This window comes from Bombus huntii, chromosome 17 (assembly GCF_024542735.1).
Source record: "Bombus huntii isolate Logan2020A chromosome 17, iyBomHunt1.1, whole genome shotgun sequence".
Taxonomy (NCBI): Eukaryota; Metazoa; Arthropoda; class Insecta; order Hymenoptera; family Apidae; genus Bombus; species Bombus huntii.
Window position 1 is genome coordinate 3,169,857 of NC_066254.1, and position 27,192 is coordinate 3,197,048.

At 41.4% G+C, this 27,192-nt stretch overlaps 1 protein-coding gene across 11 annotated transcripts in view; it reads left to right on the plus strand.

Annotated features, from left to right (window-relative positions):
* The first annotated feature begins 694 nt into the window (after positions 1-694).
* Positions 695-27,192, plus strand: part of LOC126874906 (neurexin-1) — a 598,322-nt gene continuing 571,824 nt past the window's right edge. For 6 of the 11 annotated variants that reach the window (XM_050637403.1, XM_050637407.1, XM_050637404.1 and 3 more), the window contains exon 1: positions 699-3,759. In XM_050637403.1, the coding sequence (XP_050493360.1) occupies positions 3,145-3,759 (615 nt within the window). In that variant the 5' untranslated portion in view covers positions 699-3,144. Of the gene's footprint in view, positions 3,760-27,192 lie in introns of all 11 variants that reach the window. The other 5 variants (XM_050637400.1, XM_050637401.1, XM_050637405.1 and 2 more) reach the window with 3 other exon arrangements.

Genomic DNA, 27,192 nt, shown 5'->3' on the forward strand with positions numbered 1-27,192 from the left:
ATCATCAAAACGCATCCTGCGATTCTGTTTTGATTCACGAACACCGATAGACCCTTAAAACGTATTTTATCATAATTTCAGAAGCCTGATTATCCGAATAAAATCATGATAAAATACAAGCATCTGGAAATGTTATTACGACAGACACAACTGAAATCCCATTGTCAACGTTACAAACGTTCATCAAATATTTCGAATATGCAAACTGTCGATGCTAAATCAATAAATAAATTAATCGCGCGAATGCTATGGCAAACAAAAGTAGTGGGTCGTACAGGGAAGCAAGCAATCATTGACCCGTCGTAAGGTAGAAAAGCGGCTCAGTGGATCCGCAAGGCAACAAACGCTTGCCGATCATTGCTTGCACCCAGCAATTTTTCAACGGGAGCATCTCGTCGCCAGCGTTTTTCCGCGCCGCTCCAAGGTAGCCGTGAGTAATCTCGCTGCTATACACCACCACCACACGGATGAACCATCTACTTGGCGTATCAGCCTGAAGAGAGAGACTACACGACGGCGAATCCTCTCCACCGCATCTTCGAAAACGTAGTAGCGTCCTTTTCCAACCTGAAGCCTTACAGCTTTCACGATGCTCGTCGTCCTCGGCGCTGCGTTTGTTCGTTGCGCGTCTAAGCGGGCGCTTGCGCGTGGAAACGGCGCGAGGCGTCGGCGTCGTGCCGGGGGCGTCGCACCAACGTCGTCGGCCAACCGACCGACCGTCTCGACCGAGCGTTCTCCTCTCGCTAGGCCAGTATCAAGCCGGGAGCCGTCGAGAGGGTTGATCCACCTCCGCAATCGGCGCTCACGCTCTTACCACGTACATATCTGACCAAACGTATCATCAGGCCCACGCTCGACCAACGCTAGGCCAACGATAGTAGTCGTGCGCGCGGTTGTACAGAGAGCTGCCGCTCTCGTTCAGGTGCAGTGTGTGTGGCTGGCGGTAGAACTCGGCAGGGTTGGATGAGAAAAATGGGGCGTACGCCGAGCCACGAGAGCCGGATCGATCGCGAAATAAACGTACGCTGGATGGACGACGACGTGGAGTAACCTGTCTGCAGAGTGGAAACAGCAGGCAACGTACGAGGCAACGCACGGTTTTCGGCGCTGGCCAAAGTACTCGCGCCATAGTGCGGTGGATCGTGGCGGTGCTCGTTACGTTCCAGCGAGATCCTTTCCGAGTCCGTGTGTTTTCTTCGTGCGGAGGACAGACAACGTTAAACAGCGCACGGTTGTACGAGCGATGCGAGCTGCGTGACGAGTGAGCGGCACAGAGAGTTGTGCGCGTAATCGGAGCGTGTGCGAGGTTTTCCAATGGTCGTGACATGTTGGCTGTTGATGCTGCGTAGGGTGCGTGGTGAAAGTGGTCGTGTTAACGTGTGTTAGGAGGTCGAGGTCGTGCTACGTATCCAAGTAGCACGGTATCTCGAGGAATCTCGGGTGTCGTTGCTTCGAGGTCGAATGATTCCCTTTCGATCGTGCGATCTCTCGTGACCCTGAGCAAACTCGACTAATTGCTGCGACTCACTCGACATCGCCATAGCAGGGCGATCGTGGCAGAAGAAAGAGAGGCGACACCAGCAATCGACCAAGTGCAGGTTGAGGGCTACTTGAAGAGACTCTGTCGAGAGCACAGACGGAGAAAGTGTGTCAGCGACGTGGTACGAGGCGCCTCGAGGTGCCTTAGGTTAGGTCGCTGCTAGAGTCCCTTGATGCGAGGCGACGATAGAATAACAAACCCGCGAGCGAATGTCGCGTTAATTATCTTGGAATTAAAATTCTTTCCTCGGGCTGAAACGCTACTAGACGAGGCAAACAAAAAGAAGGAAACGCTGACACGATGACGGAAATAATTAAAGCTTCTCATCGGATTCGAGCAGCTCTCGGAGAAGTATCGAATTAGAAAAGAATCGTCCAACTGGTGTAACAACCGTTTAGCCTTGACGTTATCGCGTTTCTTTCGAGATAATTAGCGGATACAACGAAGGATCTCAAAAGGAAATCGTCCAAGCTGGCAATAACTTGCGGAGTTCTATATCCAGCGTGAACATGATCTCGGTGAGAAAATACCGACTGCACATCGATTCGCTAGATGAAAATCTCGCTAACGAGCTTTCGCTCATCTGATTACTGGAAAGTGAATTCATTAAGCGCAATCTAGTGTCGATTTGCACACGTACGAGAGGCCGCAGAAGATTCGTCAGAATCAAATTGTGCATAACGTGATTGTGAAGTGATACTCTCATAAAGCAGCATCCGGTTCGTTACAGGGGATCCAAGTGTAGCTCGAACGTGTGTACGCGCGTTAAGAGAAGAATCGGGTAGTAAGCGTGTTCGAAGCGTGTTTCGTGTGGTCGGCTACTCTTCATTCGTCCGATTTCACTCTGCGATCGGCAAAGTAAAAGACCGTTAACATCGAATACATATCCAGTTGCACTGCCGTTTGCCAAGCACAGCGAATCGAACGTGCTGCATTTCGTTTCTCTAGCAACTTGCCTGGCCAACTACCGCGACAATTTTCAAAGAGTTCCACTTGTTCTCTCACGAACTTGTCGGAACGTAGGATTTTCGTTTGATCGGCAATTTCCTTTCGCCATCTCTGCTGTTTGTTCCGGCTCGTCGATAATCGCTCGTCGTCGGCCGCGCGATCCCATAAAAGACGGACAAAGCGGACGCGGGGACACGTCCTAGCGAAGGGTGCTAAACAAACGAGCGTCTAGGAGAAAGACTCGCCAAGCGATTCCGCACGGACGTGTGCACAGTCACTCTCTCTTTCCATATCCGCCACCCACGCACGCAGCCGAGGCCGTCCGCGCGTGCGTGCTCACGTGCGACTGCAGCCGGTACAACGTGGCTAGCGAACGAGTACACAAAGTAGCTACGCTGATCAAACGCTGCACGTCCACCGATCCAAGCTATCAGGCTCGCTGGATCAGCTCGTAGCCGAGTGTCAAGCCGCCGCTGTTGATCATCCTCTGCGGGCATTTATCCGGTGTAATGTGACGAAGGGAAGAAGAGCAGACTAATCGACTGTCAAAGTTCCAGCCAAGTGTCCTTGACGTACGAGTGAAACAACACGTGCTGTTGAACAATCTGATGAACAGGATTTAGCAGTGCGATCCGCCACAGCTACGACCTGCAACTATGCATTCCTCGCTCGTGACCAGCAACACAGGCGCGCTGATGCCGTTCCTGGTGGTGTTGCTCGGCCAGGTAGCCACGTCCTTCGTGCTGGAGGGCTCGGCCACCAGTTACGCTCAGTTCAGAAAATGGAACGCCGGTCTGAACGGCACGCTAGAGTTCGAGTTCAAGACCGAGCAAGGCAACGGTCTGTTGCTGTACACCGACGACGGCGGCACTTACGACTTCTTCGAGGTGAAACTTGTGGAGAGCGCGCTCAGGCTGAGATACAATCTCGGGGGCGGTGCACAGATCGTCACCGTCGGCCACGACCTGGGCGACGGTCACTGGCACAAGGTGCAGATCACCAGGTGCAACGAAAACACCACATTGACCGTGGACGGAGTTAGCGCGGTCTCCACGTCCCGCGGCAAGGAGTTCGAGTTCGGCAAACTGGCTGGCAACTCTGACGTTTACGTGGGCGGCATGCCCAGCTGGTACAACAGCAAACTGACGTTGCTGGCGCTGCCCAGTGTGATTTTCGAGCCGAGGTTCAACGGATTCATCAGGAATCTCGTGTACGCCGACGGGGAGAACATGGTGCCCAGGAGGCAGGAGATGAAGAGCCGGGACGCTAAGGTAAATAAATCTTTCTTCCTCTCAGGTCAGGTAACAATGAACTTGGCGATTGTTCGCGATGAATAGAGCGCGCATCGTATATTTACTTGTGCGTGGGATATATGAAAGACTCGATAGGGATGAATGAGTTGCGACTCTCGTAGCGTAGAAATAGAACGAGCAGTGAGATTCACAAAGGGTGATCGTTGCACCACGCAGTATCCAACGTTCAACTACCAACGATGTATAAATATTCGTTACGTAACGAGCTAAGGTAACGTGGCGTTATAAAAAATCCACAGTACTCTTCTATTTTATGCACCATTTTACCTGCTACCCCAGCTCTGTTTATACCGGTTCTTGTATAGTTACTTGCGTCGTGTAACATCATCAATATGTAATTGCGGATCTTGTCATTAGGTGACAATGGCAAAATCCGCAATCACTTAGTTGCCGTGGCAAATTTTCACCCTTTGGCAACGATTTTGACGATTTGCGAAATAACTGGTTATTTCCTTATTGTCTAGATCTCTGGTATCGAATCTAAAAGATTGTTGTGCGAAGTAAATATTAATAATCTCGTCAGGTGTGGTGAGATTAAAAAAGTGAAATTTACAATTTTGCCAATGACGCCAGGCGAGTAGCATCTGATTTAACAAATATCGTGATCGCTAAGAAACAGTCCACGTTTCGATCAGTAAGATCCTGCAGTTTCAACGACAAATTTCATACCACGCGTGTAATAGTGGAAATAGCAGGTCGTGTTTCGCGCGTGTTTGCTTGGCAATGGTTCGACAGACCCATCCCTCAAATATTACGTCAAAAATAGTAGGAAACGGCCGATCAATAGGCAGAGAGGATAAAACGATGCAGGGACTCCTCTAATGGCCAGTTTATTTTTGGACTTCTCCAAGTATTTATGACTCCTGTTAGGGAAAAGTTCTCGTTTCGAGGTCCTCGATCCAGAAAAATGTCTTCGGAGTGGATTATCCTGACTTGGCTAAAGCGAAATATTTAGCTTGTGTGAAGAAACAGCTTCTATTTACTGTTATCTGTTACGAGACATCTCGTTCGTAAATTCGGCTAACATTTTTCGCGTATGTACGAATTACCAGTTCGACGAACAAAGTTGTCGAAGCATTTGGCAAAATGAATACGACGATAATTGCATACTGCTACTACTGTCTTAGAATTTTATCTGGAAACTAATAATTGTTACGTATATTATATGATATTAATCAGATTATCTACAGAGGAGCCATCTTACTCGTTAAATAATAAACTCATTTCACCTTTTTCGCTACTTTGTTCTCGGTTTACTTAAAAACCACACATCAGTTTTTGATTTCTGCCTTCTCGCCAATCTTATTCCACAATATGTAAATTTCGGCTCTATTTACTTGCTTTCGCATTTTCAAAAATTTTCTGCCCAGCGAAAGATTAATACACCGATAAACGAGCAATGGAAGGAACAAGATGTTCAAAGCTCAATTTCCAGATAGCAGCATGCACAAGCTGCACAAGCTGAAATATATTCTTGAGAATATATTTACCTGGCAACTACAAATTTACAATAACTACACGGATAATCTAAGATTCTCGCCCTCCTCTCTTTCACACACACACACATACACACACAGTGTTATATTTTGTCATTATAGTACAGCGTATTTTATATTCTACGATTTAAAGTGGGTCTTATATGGCGTTCTTCTTGGCAACTCGCTTAGTTGCCATCCCAATAGATTTTAGACGAAACCCTTAGAAACGAAACAAAATTTGACGAGTGAAAAATTTCAAAATTGTGCACACGCGTTCCTCCCTTTTCTTGGTATTTTCCGGTAGCTTAACAGTGCGTCGATGTATCGTAGTTTGTAAAATATTTACGTGCGTACATACATAGTTAACACAGTAGCACGTAAATAATTTATAATGCAATTCTATGATTTTCTTAGGGGACAGAAACCAACGATATATTACTGTGATTTTGTGACACAAATGTCTAAGCTGATTTTTCAAACAAGTAACATGTACGCGATATTCGTACAGCGAACATGTTCATGACATTCAAAATGATTTCCCTTGGGAAGCAGGTCAGTAACAAACAAATTTTTATGCTATGTACAGAGCGTTCGGTTATAGACAAAACATGTAAATTACTGGGAAACTATCTACTGTATGAATTAGGGGCTACGCTAATCTGGCGTAATTAGTCTCTTTTTTTTTGTATGTGGTTAGGTAGACGTCATGTGAAGGTGATACACGGTATGTAGCTTTAAATGCAACGATCGACCCCTGGAAAAAGATATTAAGCTATTTATGTGAAAAATGTATTAGTTCAGCAGATATTACAACTTTGACTGGTCAAATTTGACATATGGGAGACAAAGACCTGTGTCTTTCTGTGTCCCACTGTCGAAAATTGTGAATCTTAATCGCCGAAATAAAAGCTAAGGAACACTAAGGCTACACTTAGGATTCATGTTAAAATAGTTTCAGGTTTATTTAATAAACGATTCCCAGGATATTCGTCGATACATTTGCACGCGTCTCAGCGCTCTCTTTGTCTCGCCATCTTCCATATAGCACTGCCAACGGATCAGTTACATTCGACCGTTTTTCGAGACGCCGCGCACACACGTACTTCCGCACAGTCGTATTCACATACGCGTGTCACTACTACGCGGCCAATCTAGTCCAGCACACGAAATTATACATATCCCAATACTCACACATCGAATTTGTCAGATTAGAGTTCCAACATCTGCTAAACCAACAGCTTTTTCACACAAACGAAGTCTTCTCGTAGACAACACTGCAAGGGACCGAGCATCAAGTTCTTTAGGAGCGGGAAATAGCTGCTCTCATTTGAAATCATTTTCAGAATTTAATCTGATTATTAGAAGATCTTAAGTGTACGATAGTCCAAATGCATCGCAGACTTTTCCATTTTGCACCAGCATGGTGGAAATTCATCGGAAAAATGATCGTATTTGTACGTGTCACGTGTCAGTTTTAGAGAAAGCTACTATTCCCAAGAAGCAAACAATATATTTGTTCAAGATGTACGTCGACGATGATATATTTGTACAAAGAAACGTATGTCGCCTTGCTACGACCTATACCTGGTGATCTACAAAAAAAAATTAAGTAGGTCAGACTATGTCCCCTTTGAAAGCATTCGGTTCTTATGCGAACTGCTTTCTCATACAGTGAATAGCATTTTAGCGAGCAATTTGCGTGTTTTCTTTGTCCTTAGACTACTCTGTATATATTTTACCGATTTCTTTTCCATGCAATCATCCGGCAGTCAGTTGTGCCACGATTTACCAACCTCCATACACCAACATTCTCTTTCTCTATGTATCTGTCACTGTGAAACACGTTAACCACATTGCTTCCGGATATAACAGCAGCACTTTACTTTGATATTCGGAATACTCGTGGCATCGCTTAAGCGCTATTTAACATAAGAATCTCCGCGATTTATTCCATCTGTATCATCATAAACTAAATCCTAACTACACGCCGTGGCGCTCTATATGGAAGTATTGGAAACTAAGTGATTGCGGGGTTTGTCAATAGAAACTAATGTCAAAATCCGCAGTCACTTAGTTGCCAAGCCAATAGATACTTTCAGTGTAAAATAGAATGTTTATAATTAGAAAAATTCACGACTGGGGAAACAAGTCTGAAAGGTTGCTTTTTCGCAGCAACCGTTTTCGTGGTTTTCATGTCTAAAATCGACTGACAACTAAGTGGTTGCGGGCTTTGTCAATAGAAACTAATGTCAAAATCCGCAACCACTTAGTTGCCAACCCAATAGATATTTTCAGTGCAAAATAAAATGTTTTAATTTGAAAAATTCACGACTCGGGAAACAAGTCTGAAAGGTTGCTTTTTCGCAGCAACCGTTTTCGTGGTTTTCGTGTCTACAATCGACTAAATGCGACAATACGTACTAAATATAAATCCATCGGTCGCGTGTAATCGCCAGAAACATTTCATAACTGTTATCTCCAAGATATCAAGAATTGGCTACGTCCGCGTTAATCTGGGCCAGCCATCGCACAGACGTATTGTTACGCACGCTGCTGACACCGTTTCGGTGCTTCGTGACGCCAGGCTCGTTTAAAAGAAAAAAAAAAAAAAAAAAAGAAAGGGGGAAAGAAGAAAAGCAGACGAAAAAATGAAATGGTTTTTTTTCCTGTTCTTTGCACACAGCTACAGCTGAAAATTCCTTTCCGCCCTTCCTCGTTTTCTGAAATGGACTCTTGTTTAACAACAGAGAGGAGAGCGACGCGAAGAACTACTTGTTAGGCTCTGTGGTTGTTACGTTAATCAAAAAGACGACGCTTATTTTTCTTGCGACTGTTTCGCAGGGAACCGGCCGCGTAAATCAACGATAAACTGCTAAAAGTAATTTAACGTTTAGCTGGATTTTACGGCAGCGCCTGTCTGAAACCGCACATGCTGCAACTACTTAGACGCGTCCGTGAGAGAACGCCGTATATTTCGAAGGATTTATTCGGATTTTAAAACGTTCGGTATTTTAAACGATGGCCAGACTGCTTGAAATTTCTCCGTGAATAATTGCGTTCTGTTCGAAAATTGGATAACAATTAAAGCGAAACCTTCCTGTTTATGGCCGACAAGATGTCAATTACAGAATATCCCGTTGTTGGTTGCGCGGCGGATTGAGCACGCGATGCTGCGAGACTCGTAACATTTTGAGAATCACATCGTTACGCGATGATTCGCGGTGTTTCGAACGAACATACGTTCGCTAACATTTGGCTGGAAATTTACCTGTCCAACATTGACCTTAAGTTTCTATGATAAATCTTTTGCATGCTGCTTTCTTTGTAGAAATATGCTACATAGTCGAAAAGGGTAGTTTTCGCTCTGAACACGTCTTATTTTATTAACGTAACAGGTGTGCAAAATCATTTTATTAATGTGATTCTTAAAATGTAATACTATCCTTATTTATGGAACTTTTCGAAACGCAAACACAGTATATAAATGTTAGGTTGGCAACTAAGTGATTGCGGATTTTTCCATACCACCTAATGACAAAAGCCGCAATCACTTAGTTGCCAATACCTACAGTCGGTCACGAAGCACACTACACAATTTTAATTGCCAAGTTTTATATTTCTGACAAATGTACAAGAATCAAGAAAAATCTGTTACATCGTGATGCGCCGCAGTATCTAAACGATGGTAGAAAAAATCTTTTGAATTGTTATCTATCGTCGTCTAAATATTAAAAGGAACACCGAGAAACTGCGAATTTTATGTCGGAATATCTTTCGAACGCAAGATACACATTCAGCAATTTTTTAATTCATCCTTCCATTAAATAATCTCGATGTTTGTACATGTTTGTACGCACGTTGAATCACAAGTGCGCATTAATTGCGTTACCAATGTGCTCAGAATGAGCGAACGAGGTTGATATACACAAATTTTGAAGTACAAATAAATTACCAATATTTTATTAGGAGAAGAAAAAGTCAGCTCGTGAGAAATGACAAGGAACGTTTGGTAAAAGAATGAAAACAAATCAGTGTTGATTATTTAAAAAAAAATTATTTCCCCAGAACGTTTGTTTCATGTTGAACATACAGGAAACCCAACTAAATATCAAATATTAATCTATGAATCATCGTTATTAGTTTCAGTACTTTATGTGCACAATTTAATTGTTGCTTAATTTCATGCCCATAATTAGTGTCATATAATTAGAGTGTGAAACGTTTACGACTTTCTTTCAGACTTAGATAAATAATAACCGGAAAGCTTATCTGCATAGTAGCGTTACATAACCTAATACACCTCTGTCTTCGTCCATTTACAATAAATAACACTATACAATAACGATAACAATATAAACATAAATAATAATTTTCCCTCCATTTATCTACACAGTTATCTACACAGCACAATGTGACAGCGATGTAACACGCATTTACTGCTGTCCTCGCACGTTCCAAATGAAATTCGAAAATCTAAAGCTAAGAATTGCTAAAAGTGTACAGTGTTGGAAACGTCTTGTGGCCAACTGTAGGTCAGTATCATAGCCACAGTTGAGCCAGTACTCAGTCGTGTTAGGAGCATTACAAAACAAGCTGTCGACAGTCGAGGGTTAATAGGAGTCATTGTTGTAGATGAAAATCTCGCTGCCTGGCGCTTCCACCTTACTTCATATTCCTTACGACAATATCAATTTAGCAGTGGCAGTGTTCGTCTCGTTGGAGGGAATTCGCGGCGAGTTCCATCGAGCCACAAACTGCTCGTCCGTGTACGAATGAAACACGAAGGATGAATGTAATCTCGGACGTTGGCAGGGGCGTGGCCGCGAAGGTATCCAAAGGACGAAACCGAGAGAAACACAATTTCTGGCACGTCGATAAATCCAAGTCGGCCACGTGCATTGTAGGCAACGTTTGTTGCATTGAGCGCGTTCTGATGTAGCAAGGACGATAACGTCGGCCGAATTATACTATGGCGTGCGAGTTACGTTGACCAAGCAACGTCCCCGGGCCCCCTCCCCTCACGGATATTCTCGATTTGTCTCCTTATCTAATCGTTCGCAGATACGTCCGTTATGCTTGGCCGCTGGCAAACGAGCAGCGTCGTTAAAATTCGAATAGTTGAGCGTAATAACAGGCAAAGCGCGGATGCACTCTTGGCAGCCGGCCACCTGCGGAAATATGAACCGGCGCTGGCGGGAACAATGCCCCGTCGTCTCCTTCTACCAAACTCCTTTTTCTGGATACTTTCTGAACTTGCTGAGAACGCCGCACATTGTCTTGCTTCTTCGACAAGCAAACATGTGTAAAGTTTGTACGACCGATTCACGTTCTAGTTAAGACTATTTGATGTTGATGACTGTTAGGGAAGTGATACATTTACACTGTACATGAGAGTGTGTGTGTAAGGGTTAGAGGGCGTCAAGGTCTTAGTGGAGACAAAAGACTGTTGCCAGATGTTAGAAGAATCTAGGATAGTCGGTTGGCGACCAGCGTGCGTGCAAGACGTTCTTCAGAGAGTAATATAGATGTATAACTGTTGTGTGGGAAATATAGTCAATAATTTGTATTCCCAAATCCTCGAATTTCCTTAACAATGACGACTATGAAAGGATAGCGATGCAGGATGTATTTCGTATAAGTATCGTTTCTAACGATATACGATAATGATCGATGTGCCTAAGCGATGTACGTAACTGTTGGGTGTCTCAGTTTCGAACGACGAGACTTCACCGGAGACGAGAGAAAAAAGCGTTAGAAAAAATGTTAAAAAGAATGTGAAAGGAGGAAAGAAATGAACGTAGGTTGTGCGAAAGCTTTGTATTAAAGTTAGGCGAGAAGCATAAAAACTGGTGGCTTCGAGTTGAGACTTTATATTTTGAAGTGTCTGCCGCTTTCGAACGTATGGTTGAAAGATCGAGTTTCTCCGAATTTCATGCTCGTTTCCTTCGCAGAATCACCGAACGCAACGTGAATCTTTCGTGCCGGTTCTTGTCTCGAATTTCTCGTTCGTACGACGCGCTATCGCGTTTATCGCTCCACGCGATCTTGCGGGTCAAACAATGTGTCCATCTTCCATGACGTTCGTCTGTACGTATATTTTTGTTCTAACTTTTTTATAAAGCGTTTGCATTTTTATCAACCGGCGTTTGCGTGTAACATTTTTTTTTTTAATTTCTTTCCGTAGAATAAACTTCATGGAACGAAGCTCGATCGTTTAAAATTGAGACACCCCGTATAACGTAGATGAATTTCTATGAATTACTTGAATGGTACTTGAGAATTTTACGTATCGATACGTCTGCCACGATAACGTTCGTCTGTAGGTATATTTTTGTCATAATTATTTTTACAAAGCGTTTGTAGACCTATGTTTGCGTATAACGTTTGATCATTTAAAATGAAGACACCCTGTATAACATAGAAGAGCTCCTTCCTTATCATTTTTTTTTTAATCTATTATCCATTTGGCAAAGTTCATGAAAATACGAATTTTTTCGATTGGCAACTAAGGAAATGCGGGATTCGTCAATAGCAACTAATCGTCGTTCGCCAGTTCCCGCGCTTTTTTCCACCGACGAGACTCGGATCAGATTACAAGAAAAAACGCAGCTTGTCCGCTCGTAGCATTTGTTGTTCCCACGTTTATCGCCCATTGTGTTACATCCAACAAATACTGTGCTTTCTCGCTGCGACTTTTTTTTTTGACAAGTTTCATGCTCTTACGTTTTTTTCGAATCGATTTGTTTAGCGTGTCTTGACGATCTTCTTACGAATCAGAGAGGCGAAGAAAAAGGAACGCGAGTTCGTTCGTGTGAATTACGTAACTGCTGGTAAATTGCATCTAAGAAACGGTAGCTGGAAATTCGAACGCACAAAGAAACGGCTGGGAGCTTGGGAAGAAGATGAAACGGCCGGTGTGTCTCTGCCAGCCACGTAGCTGCGCTTTCACTGTTTCTACGCGTACAAATAAATGAACTCTCGTCTTCTCCTTGTTCGAGCGGTTTGCCAACTCTTTGAATTCCATGCTGCTCCTCGATACGATGATTTCGCAAAGACACAACAATATAACGGGTGTAAATTTTGAACGGTACAGACTATACACGTGCATTGGGAAAATATAACGGCGACTATGTACATATGTATGCACGTGTGTACATCTTGCGCAATTCCTACGTTCCTGAGTGTGCTGTAAGTGCGTAAGACACACAGTATAGTCGTTGAGGATGCCAGAGAATTGCAAGTGCGCGTGTACGTCGAGTGTTTGGCAATTCGTAAGCTGCAAAGTCCTAACAAGTACAGCTAAACGGTTGATCCTGTTGGAGGACCCTTTGGCAACTAAGTGAATGCGGATTTCGTCATTAGGTGGTAATGACAAAATCCGCAATCACTTAGTTGCCAGCCCAATATATCTGAATGTGAATCAAACTATATCTGGTCTCGTTCCAATCAGAAAAATCTCATAAACACGTTAGCGATAGTTCAGTCTATAAGCAGCTAGAATTAAAAAGATTTTCGTCATTGTCCCATGGGTAATTGAATTCGGATCTGGTTACTGTCTATTCAGCTATCGAAGTTCGCGACGTGTCAAAGGGAACACAGGCACCGCTCGAGGGAAATTTCACCAGCAGCGAGAACGACGACTGGCTAATTACGGGGAACAGAAAGACGAGCGATTAGAAAGACACTGGTGTATTTATTGACTTGTAATTGGGAATTTCTGGAGCACGCTGTTTGCCATTTAATTCCACGAAACAGGTTAATTCCATGGGATATGCGTTGTAAAAGTATCTAAACATCTATAACAGGTTATTGATCGACGTGGTTTTTCTCATTAAAACGAGATCAAACGCTTTCGTCCGCTACGTATACACGTAAATATGGTTCGAATTATATCGCGTTTGGTCTCGTTTTAATCAGAAAAATTCCACAAATAGGCTAGTGAAAGTTTACTTTTGGAAGGGCGAGAGGTAAAAAAGTTTGGTCGTTGTCTAACGGGTAATTAGTATTTTTCATGCAAATCGATGGAATTGGCGTCAGGTTACGCTGCCTGCGGTACGTCAAAAGCAACACTGGCTGATCTCTTCGTTAACCAGCAGTGGAACCGGCGACCGATCAATTACGAGGAATATAGCGGCGATCAATTACAGAGAAAATACCGTAGCTTTCATCTGTGAACACGCATACGCGGAATATAATTTGAAAAGCAAAGTTCGAATAAATCTGCAATAAGTGACTCGTTAACCGAGATCGTGATTTATTATGGTAACATGTCGCGTAACCATTTGTGTACGTGCAGCAATCAGTTTTGGCTTAGAAGCAACGTGCATATATCCAGGTCGCGAATAAATTTCTCTAACAAACGTAGAATTATAAAGGAGATAAGTACTATGGGTAAGAAGAGAGCATAATACAAGGCTACAGCATGTAACCCTCTAATACACAGATTTTACTGGCTTTTCCCAAGTAATAAATCGCAGCAGCTGGTTTTTACAATCTTCAGCTATCGCTTATCCGCCTTAATATCCGGCTTTTACAATACCCTAATAGCAGTAGGTCGATTCTGAAAGTTGACCGTGTTCGATTTTCCATCGGAATATTTAATATCCTCCACGAATATTCATACCTTACGGCTGGGAGGAAAAGCAAGATTAACTCGTTCTTCTCGTCATGTTTCTTCCGGAGAATCCTAAGTTCTTAACCGAGAGTTTCACAGTTCTATTCGACAGCATCGCTCTTTACAATTTTGATATTTCTTTCGAAAACAACCGTGAGACGTTCTTCTATAAAATTGATTTTTATCTATTTATCTGTGTTTTAAGAGTATTCGCGAGATACAGGTAGAAATGATAGTGAGATTAACCGAGTTACACATTGGACTCGGAGCAAACGCGTTTTACTGGCTGACACGATCACGGTCGTTCCACTTATTCGAATCGAGAAGCAAAACTATTCTTAACGCTTTGACTACCACGTCGAAATCACATGTTTCACTCAGGACGACACGGGAGTATTTGTTTATTCAAAGGGTATAATGGCAAAATAATAATAAATTGATGATGTAAGACAACATTCTTCCCCAATGGACCATTTGATCCAGGAAATATTCATATGAAAGTAGTAATATTCTAATGAATATGTTTTAATATTTATTTTAAATAATTGATAAAAGTCGAAACAATATATGTTTTTAACATTTACTGGAACTTAATCTGTAATTCCACAATCGTTGGATATCTTTTGCTTAAAAAATTGGAAACTAATATCACAATTTACTCACCAAACGTATTAACACTTTGACTGCCACGTCGAAATCACACGTTTCACTCAGGACGACACGGGAGTATTTGTTTATTCAAAGCGTATAATGGCAAAATAATAATAAATTGATGATGTAAGACAATATTCTTCCCCGATGGACCGTTTATCTTATTGTTGGTCACGGGTGACCACCGTGGCGCCTTGGTAACAGTTGATAGCAACATGTTGTAACAAGGTTTACTTTATTTCAACAAACCATTCGCATTCGTCATTTCGTCGTAAGCAAAACGTGCAGAATATATTGTTGAAACGTGTAGAGGATATTAGTAAACAGTATTAGGATTGTTTTTATGATTTCGGCGAAATATTCGGCTGAAATGATAGAGGCGCGGAAAAAAGATTATGTTCGTGGTAAACCAATGGTAGTGGTAGATTACAACAGAGGAAAATGTGCTGTAGATTTATCAGATCAAATGATAGCATATTCTACAGCACATAGAAGGACCCTCGAGTGGTATACAAAATTAGCTTTAGAGTTATCATAAAATACATCAATTTCAAACGCGGTGATACTCTATAAACAAGCAACAAAAACAAAAATCAAGGTACCAGATTTTAGAATGGCACTCGCGATGCACCTTACACGGTGCCATTCACCAGAACCGTCAAATGTACTTATTCGATAAAGATTGCCACACGAAATACAAAAGAGAGAAGGGCAAGCGTACCTGGCACGAAAATTTTGCAGAATGTTATAAAAAAATGTTAAACAGTTAGGATCAAAAATCGCTCAGAATCGGACCAAAAAGGTGACCACCTATTGTCCAGATTGTATCGACGAGCCACATTTATGTTTAGAGTGTTTCAACACAGTGCACCGTTAGATGCAACATTTGTTCTCATTTTTTCTATTGTTGTTCTAATAAAAATGTTTAACTGTTCAATGGGGCACTTTTTATTTCAAAATATCTTCTATTAATCGGTTATAGTCAAAATACCCTAACTGTCAATTTTCATACAATTTTTACAATTATAAGAAGTTGAAACTCTCCGGTCGCCAATGACCCACCGTGGCGTCACAGGAGAAACCGTGGCCGGGTCATATTTGACCAACGTGGTAGTCAAAGTGTTAATTAACATAATCGTGGTTATAACGTGAATGAGATCTGCGAGGGAAAATATGGAGAATTTCACGACTTTTTAAACGACAGAGCTTCTCCACCTTCCAGTGTCTAATATTTCCAACCATTTCATGGCCAGCAACGCGAGCCTAAAGAACAAGAAAAAAGAACGATTTCTCGACAACTCTGAGATACGGCGTGCGGCTATTTTGAAAAATCCAGTTTCCACTGCAACTGTGCTTAAAGCTCGCGTGCTGCGCCTTCCATGCGTATCGTTTTCTCCAAATCTCTACACCTTCGTTAATCGTACGAATGCGAGAAAGTGTCGCTGCAAATACAATTCCGAGAATCTGTTCTTCCAGAGAAGCGAGAACGCTCGCAAAAATCCAGAGACAAAGATATTTCTCATGTTCCCAGTTAGCATACTCCTTTAAATAACAATTAGCCTTCGCTCAGTGGTTCATGCACATTGCACACACGCGCTTATTACGCACGCTAATCGTTTATTACGTGGCGTAATAGGACGCGATAAGCCGCGAGGCAGATAAGTTAATGTATGCAAAGCGGCACGTGCGACAGGCTATCAATTATGCGCGTTTCAACGGTGTTTTTTCCGAGAGTTTGAATCCCGTGTTATTGAACGGCCGGTGTTTCATACGCGTCCGCGGGGCTACGGAATCGAAAGCAACGAAAAAGACGATAAACGTGATTAATAGACGGCGAAAGGATATGGTTGCTGGAAAGATAAGTTTGCCTCCGGCGTCTTTTCGCTTCGACGTTGACTGATCGCCGTGGATTAATCGCCACTAATACCCGCGAAACTTATTTCATTTTTCGATGTAGCAATTAGCGGTATGCGATGTAATTATTCAGCCGGTCTTACACGCGAGCTTTCATTAATTTCCTTAATCTGATATGATGCAATTAGCGCTACGTTACGAGCGCGCTTCCTCCGCCGCGTTATTGGCATTCGACGATCCCAAGGAACACGTTATAATCAATCACGGCCAATTACTATCGAGCAACAAGTCCGATGTTTCAATTTAACATCGATATTGCGAAAAATGATTTGTATCCTGATTTACCGCCAGCAACCACCTTTGTCACCGTTTCCAAATTTAATTAGACGTTGTTCCGCGATCGTATAATACGATATATATATATATATTTGGTTAAAATCATCGAAACGTATGGTGGAAAACTGAAAAAAATGAAATCGCAGCGACTGCGTAATTTGATAAATATATTTTGTTGGAAACGTATGGAAAATTGGAGGAAAAAGGGGAACGCGGACGACGGGCATTTTTGTTACGGGCCCTTCGATTGAAAGTAAAACAAGATAGCAGAATTATCGTAGAGTGGCTGCTTCGTCAGAGTGAACTTAATTAACTCGTAGCACGCCGCTCGTGCAACCTCCCATAATTACATTAACAAGCGTTATCAGTGGAGAGATAAGCTTTACGCCTGTTCGCCCATTCGTTCAACTTATGACTCTTAAAAAGCTAAACAAAAAAAAAAAAAAAAGAACACACACACAAAAGGGTAACAGGGAGAAAAAAAAGATTGTCATGGAAAATAATGTTGCTCGGTTAATGAAAATATCTACATTAAAAGTGGCTGGTGTAGTAGGCCTGTACTATCACTGTCACTGTAGCGGATGATAACGCGTCCATGATCTATCAACGAGTGGACTATGATGGATGGATTTGTAGATTATGTGTCGATCAATAGCGGCCATGCGGGCTCGCGTATCGTGAGATGCGCGAAATTTACCAGTGAAGCGATTGATAAATGTGTTTGAATTTCTTACACGCATTTGCCACGGCTATGTAGGACGCGAGCTGTTAATTCGCGTTATACTATGTTCCACCCACACGAGCCAGTAATTGAAACGTATAGAGGATCATAATATCGATGGGATCTCTGTTACGAGTCTCACGTGTCCGTCATTCTTAGGCTCCACGATTTATAGTCCCTTTCACCTTGACATTTCGCGCAGATGGTCTTCCGGATTGGACAGTGACAACGTTGCAATTAGAACCGCGTTGCGTGCACCATAGTATGCAACAGGATAGGACAAGGCACGCAAAAATACATGGCAATTGTAAAGAATGGGGTTTGGCGAAGATTCTTCGAAGCCGGTAAACATTCCAGCATTTTTTGTCGATTCAGCAACGAGAAACTAAGTTCACGAACAAGGGATATCGTAGTGTGCGTTCTATGGCTGGGTGCAGGAATCTCATACTACTGCAAAAACGAACTAAACCCGGTATCGAGTTTCTAAGCAAGTGTGTGTTCTATATAAAAAACGACAATTTCCAATTCCATCTAGAAACATTTATGGTGATGTTTGTTCATGGCAATGTGAACATTTTTCGTAATGTAAACTTTCAGCAAAGTGAACGTAAAACACCCAAGTGGCATAAGCTTTGATTCCCTGTTTTCAGAGAAGATAGAAAGAAAAGAAGTTGGGTGAGAAATAATTTGAACAGCAACTTCTTAACGCGTCTTTACGCGCTAATATCTCAACTTCACAAATACGTCGCTACTTCTTATCTGCACGGATTCCTGTTCGAACACTGTAAAGCAAGAAGAAAGTGAATTGTCGTTGCTTACTCGCGCATTAAAATTCTTATGCCCCGAGGCTTACTATAGGTCGCGTTCCTAACCGTCTCCCTTGGTACTACAGTGTCGAAGACAGATCGTATTACATGACCAGCGAGATATACACAAAGTAGCGATAAGCGCATAGTGTCGTCAAGCAGCGTGTTCTAAAAAAACATTGAATCGCCTTCCGCCCGTTATTTTACCTGCACAAAAAACGTGGCAACTTGAGCATAGGCGCGAACGATTACGAGAGCCGAGCGTGGTGGGGATCGTCTGCAAGAGAAGCAAAGGAAAAAAGCGAAGGGCAGTCAGTATGATACGGGGATTCAAACCGAATGCATCGAGAAGTTCAGAGAAATAAAATCAAGATCGCTTAGTCAAACGAACACATCGAGAAATATTATAAAGTCGAATCGAATTATAATAATAAATTAGTTGTATCATCGTTAAATCATTTGTAACGTGTTAAATGATAATTTTAAATATTGTTAAAAATAGAAACTCATATTAACCCTGTTAATTCAGTGTTATAATCATTTGAGCTACCTCTGGTATCCTAATCGAAACAGAGGAACGACTGGTTCGCGGTGTCGACTATCAGAATCATAGCGAGAATTTACCTCTCACTGACGCGTCTCTTGGCGAACGGTCGTAACAAAAATTGACAGTAACAAAAACACTAGTCAGGGAAATAAATCCATACTTTTCCAGATACACGATAAATTCTCTTCTAATCTGTCTCGTCGTTGTATCGTTCTCGTATCTGACGCTTAAAAATCCTTCCCAAATATATTACGCGCGATATTTACATAAATCGATGGCGCGGAAATTTCTTTAAAACGTTGAAGGGAATACGTTTAAACGCGAGCGATATTTCGAGAGCAGAAAATGTTAGTATCAAGCACACTAAGACGAGTTTGCACAGAATTAAAGCAAGTGACTACGCTTCGCGCGAATGTTGCGTTTGCGATTCGAACAGATATGTGTGTGTATGTGTGTGGTTTTTGTATTGACAAGTGCACAGAGGAGTGTGGGTGTCGGCCATTCGTTAATACTCGTTTCTCCTGGATCCTTGTTGCTCTTAAGATGTGCTAGCTTCTCGAGTGCCCTTTGCACGACGTGGGCGGATTATGAATATTTCCCATTCGCTGAATTTTTAACGAGGACTCTACTAATAATCGAACACAGGGAATCTCTTTGAAGGTCGACATTATTTTAAAAGTAGTCGAGAGATTTAAGGAGGACCGTAATAATTTTCCACCTGCCTCGGCAAATCAAACGAACCTATATATTTCCAGCATTCCGAGGTAGGTGGAATGTTACGAGTATCGATTACTTGAAGAGAGAGAGAGAGAAGGGGAATAGTAGGTTTCTCTGACGTGTTAATCGCCCTCTTTTTTCAACCACCTCTGGACGCTTTGGCTCGAGTCGACGAAAATACCACGTACATTAAGAAAGCATCGACATAGCTGAGCGCTGGGAGGTGCGCGACACACGCACTGCGTGCTTCACTCATGCGTGAAATTGCACGATAAGTTCAACTTTATTGCGCTTCATCACGCTGCGGCGTATCTCCACGACTTCCACGCTCGTTTATCATGTTATTTAAATAAATAGAATTAAATAGCAGCGGAATTTAACACAGCCAGGTATTTGGACAATGAGCGAGTTACATTAACCCTTTGCAATTTTATTTCAATTTCGTTACCAGCAGTTGCCAACGCTTTTAAGTGTTTTATTTGAAATTTACTTTAACTAAAAAATAAGATAATTTAAATAAACAAAGGAAGAGAGAGAGAGATTCACTTAAATACCAGTTTTATTCACACTATTATTGTATTTTCTAGTTTTTAAGTGCATCATATATCTTGCAACAATTTCCAGGATGCAATCCTGCTCTTCTTTCGTACGTTTCACAAAAAAAAGGTGGCACTGAAGGAATGTCGAGTGGGACTCGACAAAGGAACTCCCGAGATAAAAAGTGATGTCGAGTAGGAGTCGACATAGGAATCCAAAGGGTTAATCAATTTTCTCCCCCTCAAAAGATAACTCCCCCCAAAATATAGTACGATAGTTGAATATTTATGTATATATTATTATATATATAATTAAACAATATTTCTTATATAATTGAATATTTAAACAATATACATATGTATGTATATTTTATATAGAATACGCATACTATTTAGTTTATCGAGTAATGTGTAAAGAAGAGACGATGAGTATTAAGTAGATAAAATTCATGTTTTCATTAACTACAGTAAATATTTTGATATATGAAAAAACCTATCAATTCAGTAACATCATTTTATGTTGTATGTTAGTAATTATATATTACCAAAAAAATACGTGTAACAATAACTTCGTGAACACTGTGTGATGACAGACTGCTATTAATAAGAGTTGCTGTGTACGTTGTATTTGAGAACAAGTAGAATGTTTTCGTTTATTCGAGACGATGAAGTAACGAGAAATGTAATTAACAGCAGAACGAACATTTTCGTTATCGCGCAGGCGTAACGATTTGTCGAATGAAGTTGGAATTACTTCAACGAGATCCATATTCAGTTTTTAATGGATACGTTATTAATGTAAACGCCTGCAATTGTTGTTCCGATTCAGTGTATCTTATTTTAATTTCAAATTGTTCAACTCTGCTATGTACATATGCATATTGATCAATTGGCACACAGATTTAGAACGCAAATATTTTGTATCAACAAAAAAGCAATGATATTAAAGGGCTGACAAGATAAGCTTATCTCGCGTATGATACATATTGTACACATGCATATTGTAATTAGCTATATTAAACATCGATATGTGTATGCATGTCTATATATTGGATTTAGATATCGCTGCTTGAATTAATCTGGTTCGTGCAATATTTTTTCGTTTCTCTCGTAGTTTAGGAATGAAGCATTCTCAGAATAAAGAGATTTATCGTTTCAAATGATAAAACATAAATAACGAGAAGCTCGCTGAAGACAGAAGTATAGGTCCACGATAAATATACATAAATGTGGAGTGTACTTTCTGGACAAATAGTGGAATTGTTATATATTGAAAACGAGGCTCCTTAATGATCGTTGTAATTACTAATTGAAACGTGGATAATATTGCAAAACTACCAACCAACAATTTACTACATTGTTTCACGAGTCCTTGTGCCAGAAAGCTGTTCCAATCGCTAACTTTACGATTGCGAATGAATTTGCAAAAACCAATTTCGTTATATCCTGATAGTACATTATACAGAGAGCCGTAACGATGCTGAAGAACACAACGCTTGCAAATCCTGTGACTCTTCGCCTCTTTCAAGCATTTTGACATTTCTCATCGAAGATATATCCAGATTTGAAATTTCTTTATTTATTTCATCTCACTCGTTGATAATCGCATTGATCTGCGAGAGTTATTAGCGACTATCGCATCACAGAGTTTCGTTTGCCATGAAATTATGTGGAAATGAGAATGGCAATCAGAATAAACTGGCATTTAAACTGGCCGAATAATATCGGCTCGTCAATATCGTCGGAGGGTAATCCACGTGGTTAAAGAGCGTTCGAGATGAAAATTTGAAGCCACAATTTCGCGGCGAAACTGCAGCCAAAGTATAGTCCTTTGAGCCACTTCAATATTTCCACGTCCCTCAGGTCCGTCGTTGCGCGTAGCTTTCCGATAAAATCTATCTCTCCCCTCGTGATACTTTCCTGGAAATGCGGCTATTACGCCATCGGTGCATATTTTACGTGCGTTCCTATTGTTCGCAACGAGATAATGGCACGGTTGTTTCGCAAAGCCTTTATAACTTTATAGCTTCGAGTATTCATCGTTTGTCAAAAAGCAAGCATGTATAATGAACCAGTATGATTAATGCTCGCGTTATTGTTACCGCTTCCCAACGATGAACTGCAGCGGCTTGACCCGTTTGGTATTTTCGCGTGTCTGCTCGAGATTCCTATTTCCCGAAGCACGCTTCAATGCGGCATTATCGAAAGGCAGGATGATCGATTTGTCGTAATACAACGAGTACCATCCAACGACTTTTCATTCACCGTGCAATTGCATATAGAACAATTAATTACGATCTTTCTGCCTTCACTCCTCTCTTAATAAAATTGATGACGGAATAGGAGGTATTAATTAACGTTTACCGATCGGATAATCTCTGTATATCCTGCTAACAGTGGGAAATGATCAACGTTTAACAGCTATAAACGTTCCTTTACTTTTTTCTATTTTAAAAATCGAACACTTTAGTGTCGAGCGGAAGAATCGTAGCTAAGCGAAGAGTACAGAATTTCACGTGGTTTGTCAAGGTTTGAGAAAAATTCAGAACGACGGTTGGAAAATTCAGGAAGGAATATACTACGAAATAATGTCAATTGTATTCCAATATTTGTTGCAATATCGTACTAAAAATAATATACTAATAGTAAATACTAATAACAAATGGATGAATCAGTCTTCTTTTATAAACAGTGTTTGCAAATAAGGAGAATCATAGTTTGACGTAGAACACGTAATATAAAGCAATTATTTGTAACAAAATTTCTAGCAGCAAAACACAAAACTAAATGATAATCCCATGATGCGCGGCGAGCGTCAGAATTACCTGCTACAAAGCAAGTGATTCGTGTAGCTGGTACAACATCGCTGAAATAACATCCTAATATTATTATTATTATTATTCACACAAATAATTTACTCAGCGCTGATGGTTGCTAATGCATACAGCGTGTAGCTCTTCATTGCTCGGATTACAAACTCCGCGTAATCTTCGCACAGGCTCACAAAAAGTTTCCCTCTCGCCCTGACCACGCAAGATTATTTTGTGAAACTTAAAAAGATATTCTGATCTGAATAGCGTTATCTACAACCTGTGACTACGGGCTCGAGCAAATCTCCGGTGTCGAATTTCATTTTATGGGACTGGCACAGCTATAAAAAGAAGTCGAGCTCATGAACAATTTTTTTCAATTTGTGGAACATCTCACATAGGACTGCTGCAGCGAGATTCGACCATTTACAACCAATTGTTTCATAAATTTATTTTCACATAAAGCTCGCGCGCGATGCAATAGTAGAGCGACGTGGCGCACGCAATGATATATCGTATTATTATTACGGGATGTGAATATGAATAAAAAATTCGCGTGATGACTTTTCAAAGTTGAAATAGGAATACGTTGCCGAGTAACTAAAGCCTCGCAGCGAATATTTTTTTCTCAACGTCCGCAGTAGTGGATGGAAGATGTTCATGACAGAGTGCTGTGACGTCAATTTTTTTTCGGGTCACAGGGTATGACGTTGTCTAACCCATATACTAGGCGCGTAAGAACTTACATCACCTTGCTGAATATCAACGATTCTATCTATAAGCACAAAAGTGCTTATTTTTTTACAGTTTATTCGGAATTTCACGACGTACATACAAAGTACCATCCATAGGAATTTGGACGCTTCTAAATTATCGCGAGTATGTAAAATACGCTGTAAATGAGATTCGTCGAACTAATTCTGGCCTCTGATTTTATCTCGAGCGACTATCGACGAAACTAACAGTTAATATCACTTGGTATAAATAGAAGAGCAATATCCGAAAGTGGACGAAAATTGATACTATAGAAACAGTCGAGTTAAATGACTCTAAGTATACGCTGAGTTGTTCCGCAACCATTCTCCATCTGCAGATTCTTCGGCCAAACACTTTTTAATATGATTTTTCATGTCGACCAAGTTCCTTAAAAATCGGAACGGAGTTGAACTTAGAAAAATATTCTGTGGCGGCACTCGACAACAAATACCGCCACTCGACATTAACTTGCGTCGGACGACGACTAGCGCAGTGGTTAGCGCCTTAGGTTACGAAGGACCCGGGTTCAAATCCCGGCAACCGGAATCTGAATTTTCCTCTGTGCATCAGAAACGAAAGAAAATCAACAGTACCGCATCAGCGACATCTACAACCAGCGCTATAATTATGACGGACAGCGCATATTACACCTCAATTCCTTCCGCAATTTCTACTTTGTCAGAAAAAATAAATAAATTAACAAAAGTAAGAAGGAATTTGAACTTAAGGAGTTCGATCCTGCCAGAACTGATACGATAATCGTGTAATATCTCGACGATTTATCCTAATTACAGGACGAATATCAAGAGAAACATCCTTTGATAGTCTGAAAGGCACTCTATCGCGAAAGACTAATTAAATTCATCAGTGGGAAGAAATGTGTGGCGGTCGATGAAAGTGCTCCCAAATACTTCCGCGAAAGTTTCGCCACGGCGACGAGGTTGCAACGGTTTGTCATTATGAGAAGCAATTTCATGCCAATGCAATTACAAACGGGGCATCGTGCAGCTCCGCTCGCGGAGCCCATGTATTTGCGTTTTAATGCGTGCATCGGCCTGGCTGCGGAACGTCCTCGATTTCCATTGGCTTGTCTGAGTGGCGATTCAGGACAAGCAGAATCATGGAATATCAATGCGCTTCTTAATAGATGGCACGTCAACCCTGTGTCGCTCTCTGCTTCTACGTACAGTGCTACGGTGGTGCAACGGGGGCGAAGGTTTTGTTCAATTTACAATTACGCAGCATATAATTAGCGATTCGTTAGTGGCTGTTTGGTAGCATGAGAACATTCAGATCCATTAGGTCGCGATAATTGAAGGATTACTCGTCGGAATAATCTGGTTTCTCGTCCTCGACGTGATAGTCGTCGCTTCAAAGTCTCGCACGATACGAACGTGTAATTTTCTAAAGAAAAACCTGTGTTTCTCGGAAGCGGACAACGATCAAGTTTCTGTGATCGGATAACTGCAAAATTTAGTTTTAAAAATCCCTTACCAGCTGCGTAAATACAACGGAACAACGACGAGTATGCACGTGGAACGCAGCGTGTAGAGATAAACTTTCGACGTTCAAACGACAGAGACACACAGTGTCAACAAGATTTCTAGTAATACAAGGAACATAGTTTGTACGCAGTGAAGATCTTAATGGAGAAGGTGACTGCGTACTTGGCTGTCACCGCGAAGAACGTGGGTTCGAATACCAGAGGGGGGAGGGTTGACAATTTTTCACGCGTTATTTTCTCAATTTTCTTCGTGAGACTGAATATTGGGTTGCTCTATAAAGGAAATTCCGAAATAGTTGAAAAATATTGAAAGGGAAAGGTGGGCGTTAGAAGTAGGGAAAAGAACGGATTAAATAAAAAAACCCGTGGAGAATGGGGAAAATTAAGAAAGTAGAAAAGTTATTATCAATTTTCCGATGTAGAGGGACTCCTCCGCCCGGCCTGTGTTTGGACATAAGCGTAGAAGAGGGTTGAGATAAAACTTCAGATGAAATATTTGGGCCTCACCATCGACAGTCAATGGACGTTCGAGCTGACTTGAAGCTCCCACGTATAAAAAAGAAAGTGAAAAAAATCTTTGATAAGTAAAGAAAAAAAAGCGTGTTAAGATAAAAAGATGAAAACACGCAATGTTAAAAGTTTGTTAAGCTGCATTACGTACATAATACATAGCAAGTATATGCATTAAAAGAATCCTAATTAAACCGTTGGTGCTTAAAACGCGACGATGCGATGAAAGTGGCGACGCAATATTTTCGAATTGTATCGAGAGAAAAAGCTGCGTAATCACCTGAAATTTTCATCTTCGATTCTTTACGTGACACGCGCTTTGTCGTCGTCAAACCCGCTTACGCTTTCATATGAAATATGACGACTGATTTAAATCACCAAAGAAACAACGACTTCACGAAATAACGAGGCAAGTATCAGTTGCAAGACAAACACGAGGACATCGTACGCATTGATCTGCTTGTGTACGTGTTTTACAAAATCGACACTTACATTGTCAAAAAGAAGAAACCAAAAAAATTCGAAAAGATTGTGGGAATTCTCGAGGAGCGATCTAAATGATACAATATCAAAAATAAAGCTAACACGCTACAATTATTTGTCACCAAGCATCGACGAATATAAGAACATTCCCAATGAGTTTTTTTACCATCGTAAATAAAACAATTTTCGAAATGATCGTCAATCTTCCACTGCGTGTTGCCATTGAGTGAAAAAAGAAGCGAGAAGTTGAAAGAGGCGCGGCGCACACACACAGAGGTTCGCAGGCCGACGAATTACGAGCATTGGAGAGAGAAACGGTGCTCGGTTTTGTCGGCGGTTGCCCGAACAGGCCAGGCCGCGGTTGCGACGCGGAAGAGTGGGAATGCTTTCCGCTTCCGGCGAAATTCCCGCCATATTCCCAGAGCACAGTGCTTCCGGATCTGTGTAATTCACCATCGTCTCCTCCCTCTTGCTCCCTTCGAGGAATCATCCAAACTCGGCCATTCTACGATGACTGATCCGCCGCCCTTTGTGTCAGACGTATTACGCGATCTCGATAAAATACCAACGTAGAACCCTGGTATTTCCCACGCTGTAGCTCATAAACTCCAAGTCTCGTATTCGCTACGCATCGTCGCACGAATATCGTCACAGGAAACGAATAGTCAGAACTGAGGTTAGATCTCACGACTATACGCAGACTATATCGTTTATAGATAAATGTTTCAGACAAAGATTTTAATTTCGTAGATGTTTCATTTATCTTCGCGTGTAATGTTCTGGGTAAAATGAACAATCTTCCGCAAAATATTGCCATTTCTTCAGGGCGACTATTATATTCCTAAAAAAAATAGCTAAATGGACGACTGGAAGGTTTCTTACGTTTAGACGACACGTGATTTTTTATGACCATCATCTAACTATCTAATCTGTCTAATGCTAAATATTTAGTCGTACGATAGACGGAATATTTGTGTATTTGTAACAATGAAAAAAATGAGGGGGAAATCATTTTTTCCAATTCTTTGCAATCTCTTGGATCATCGCATGGGAGCTTTCTCTAAATAG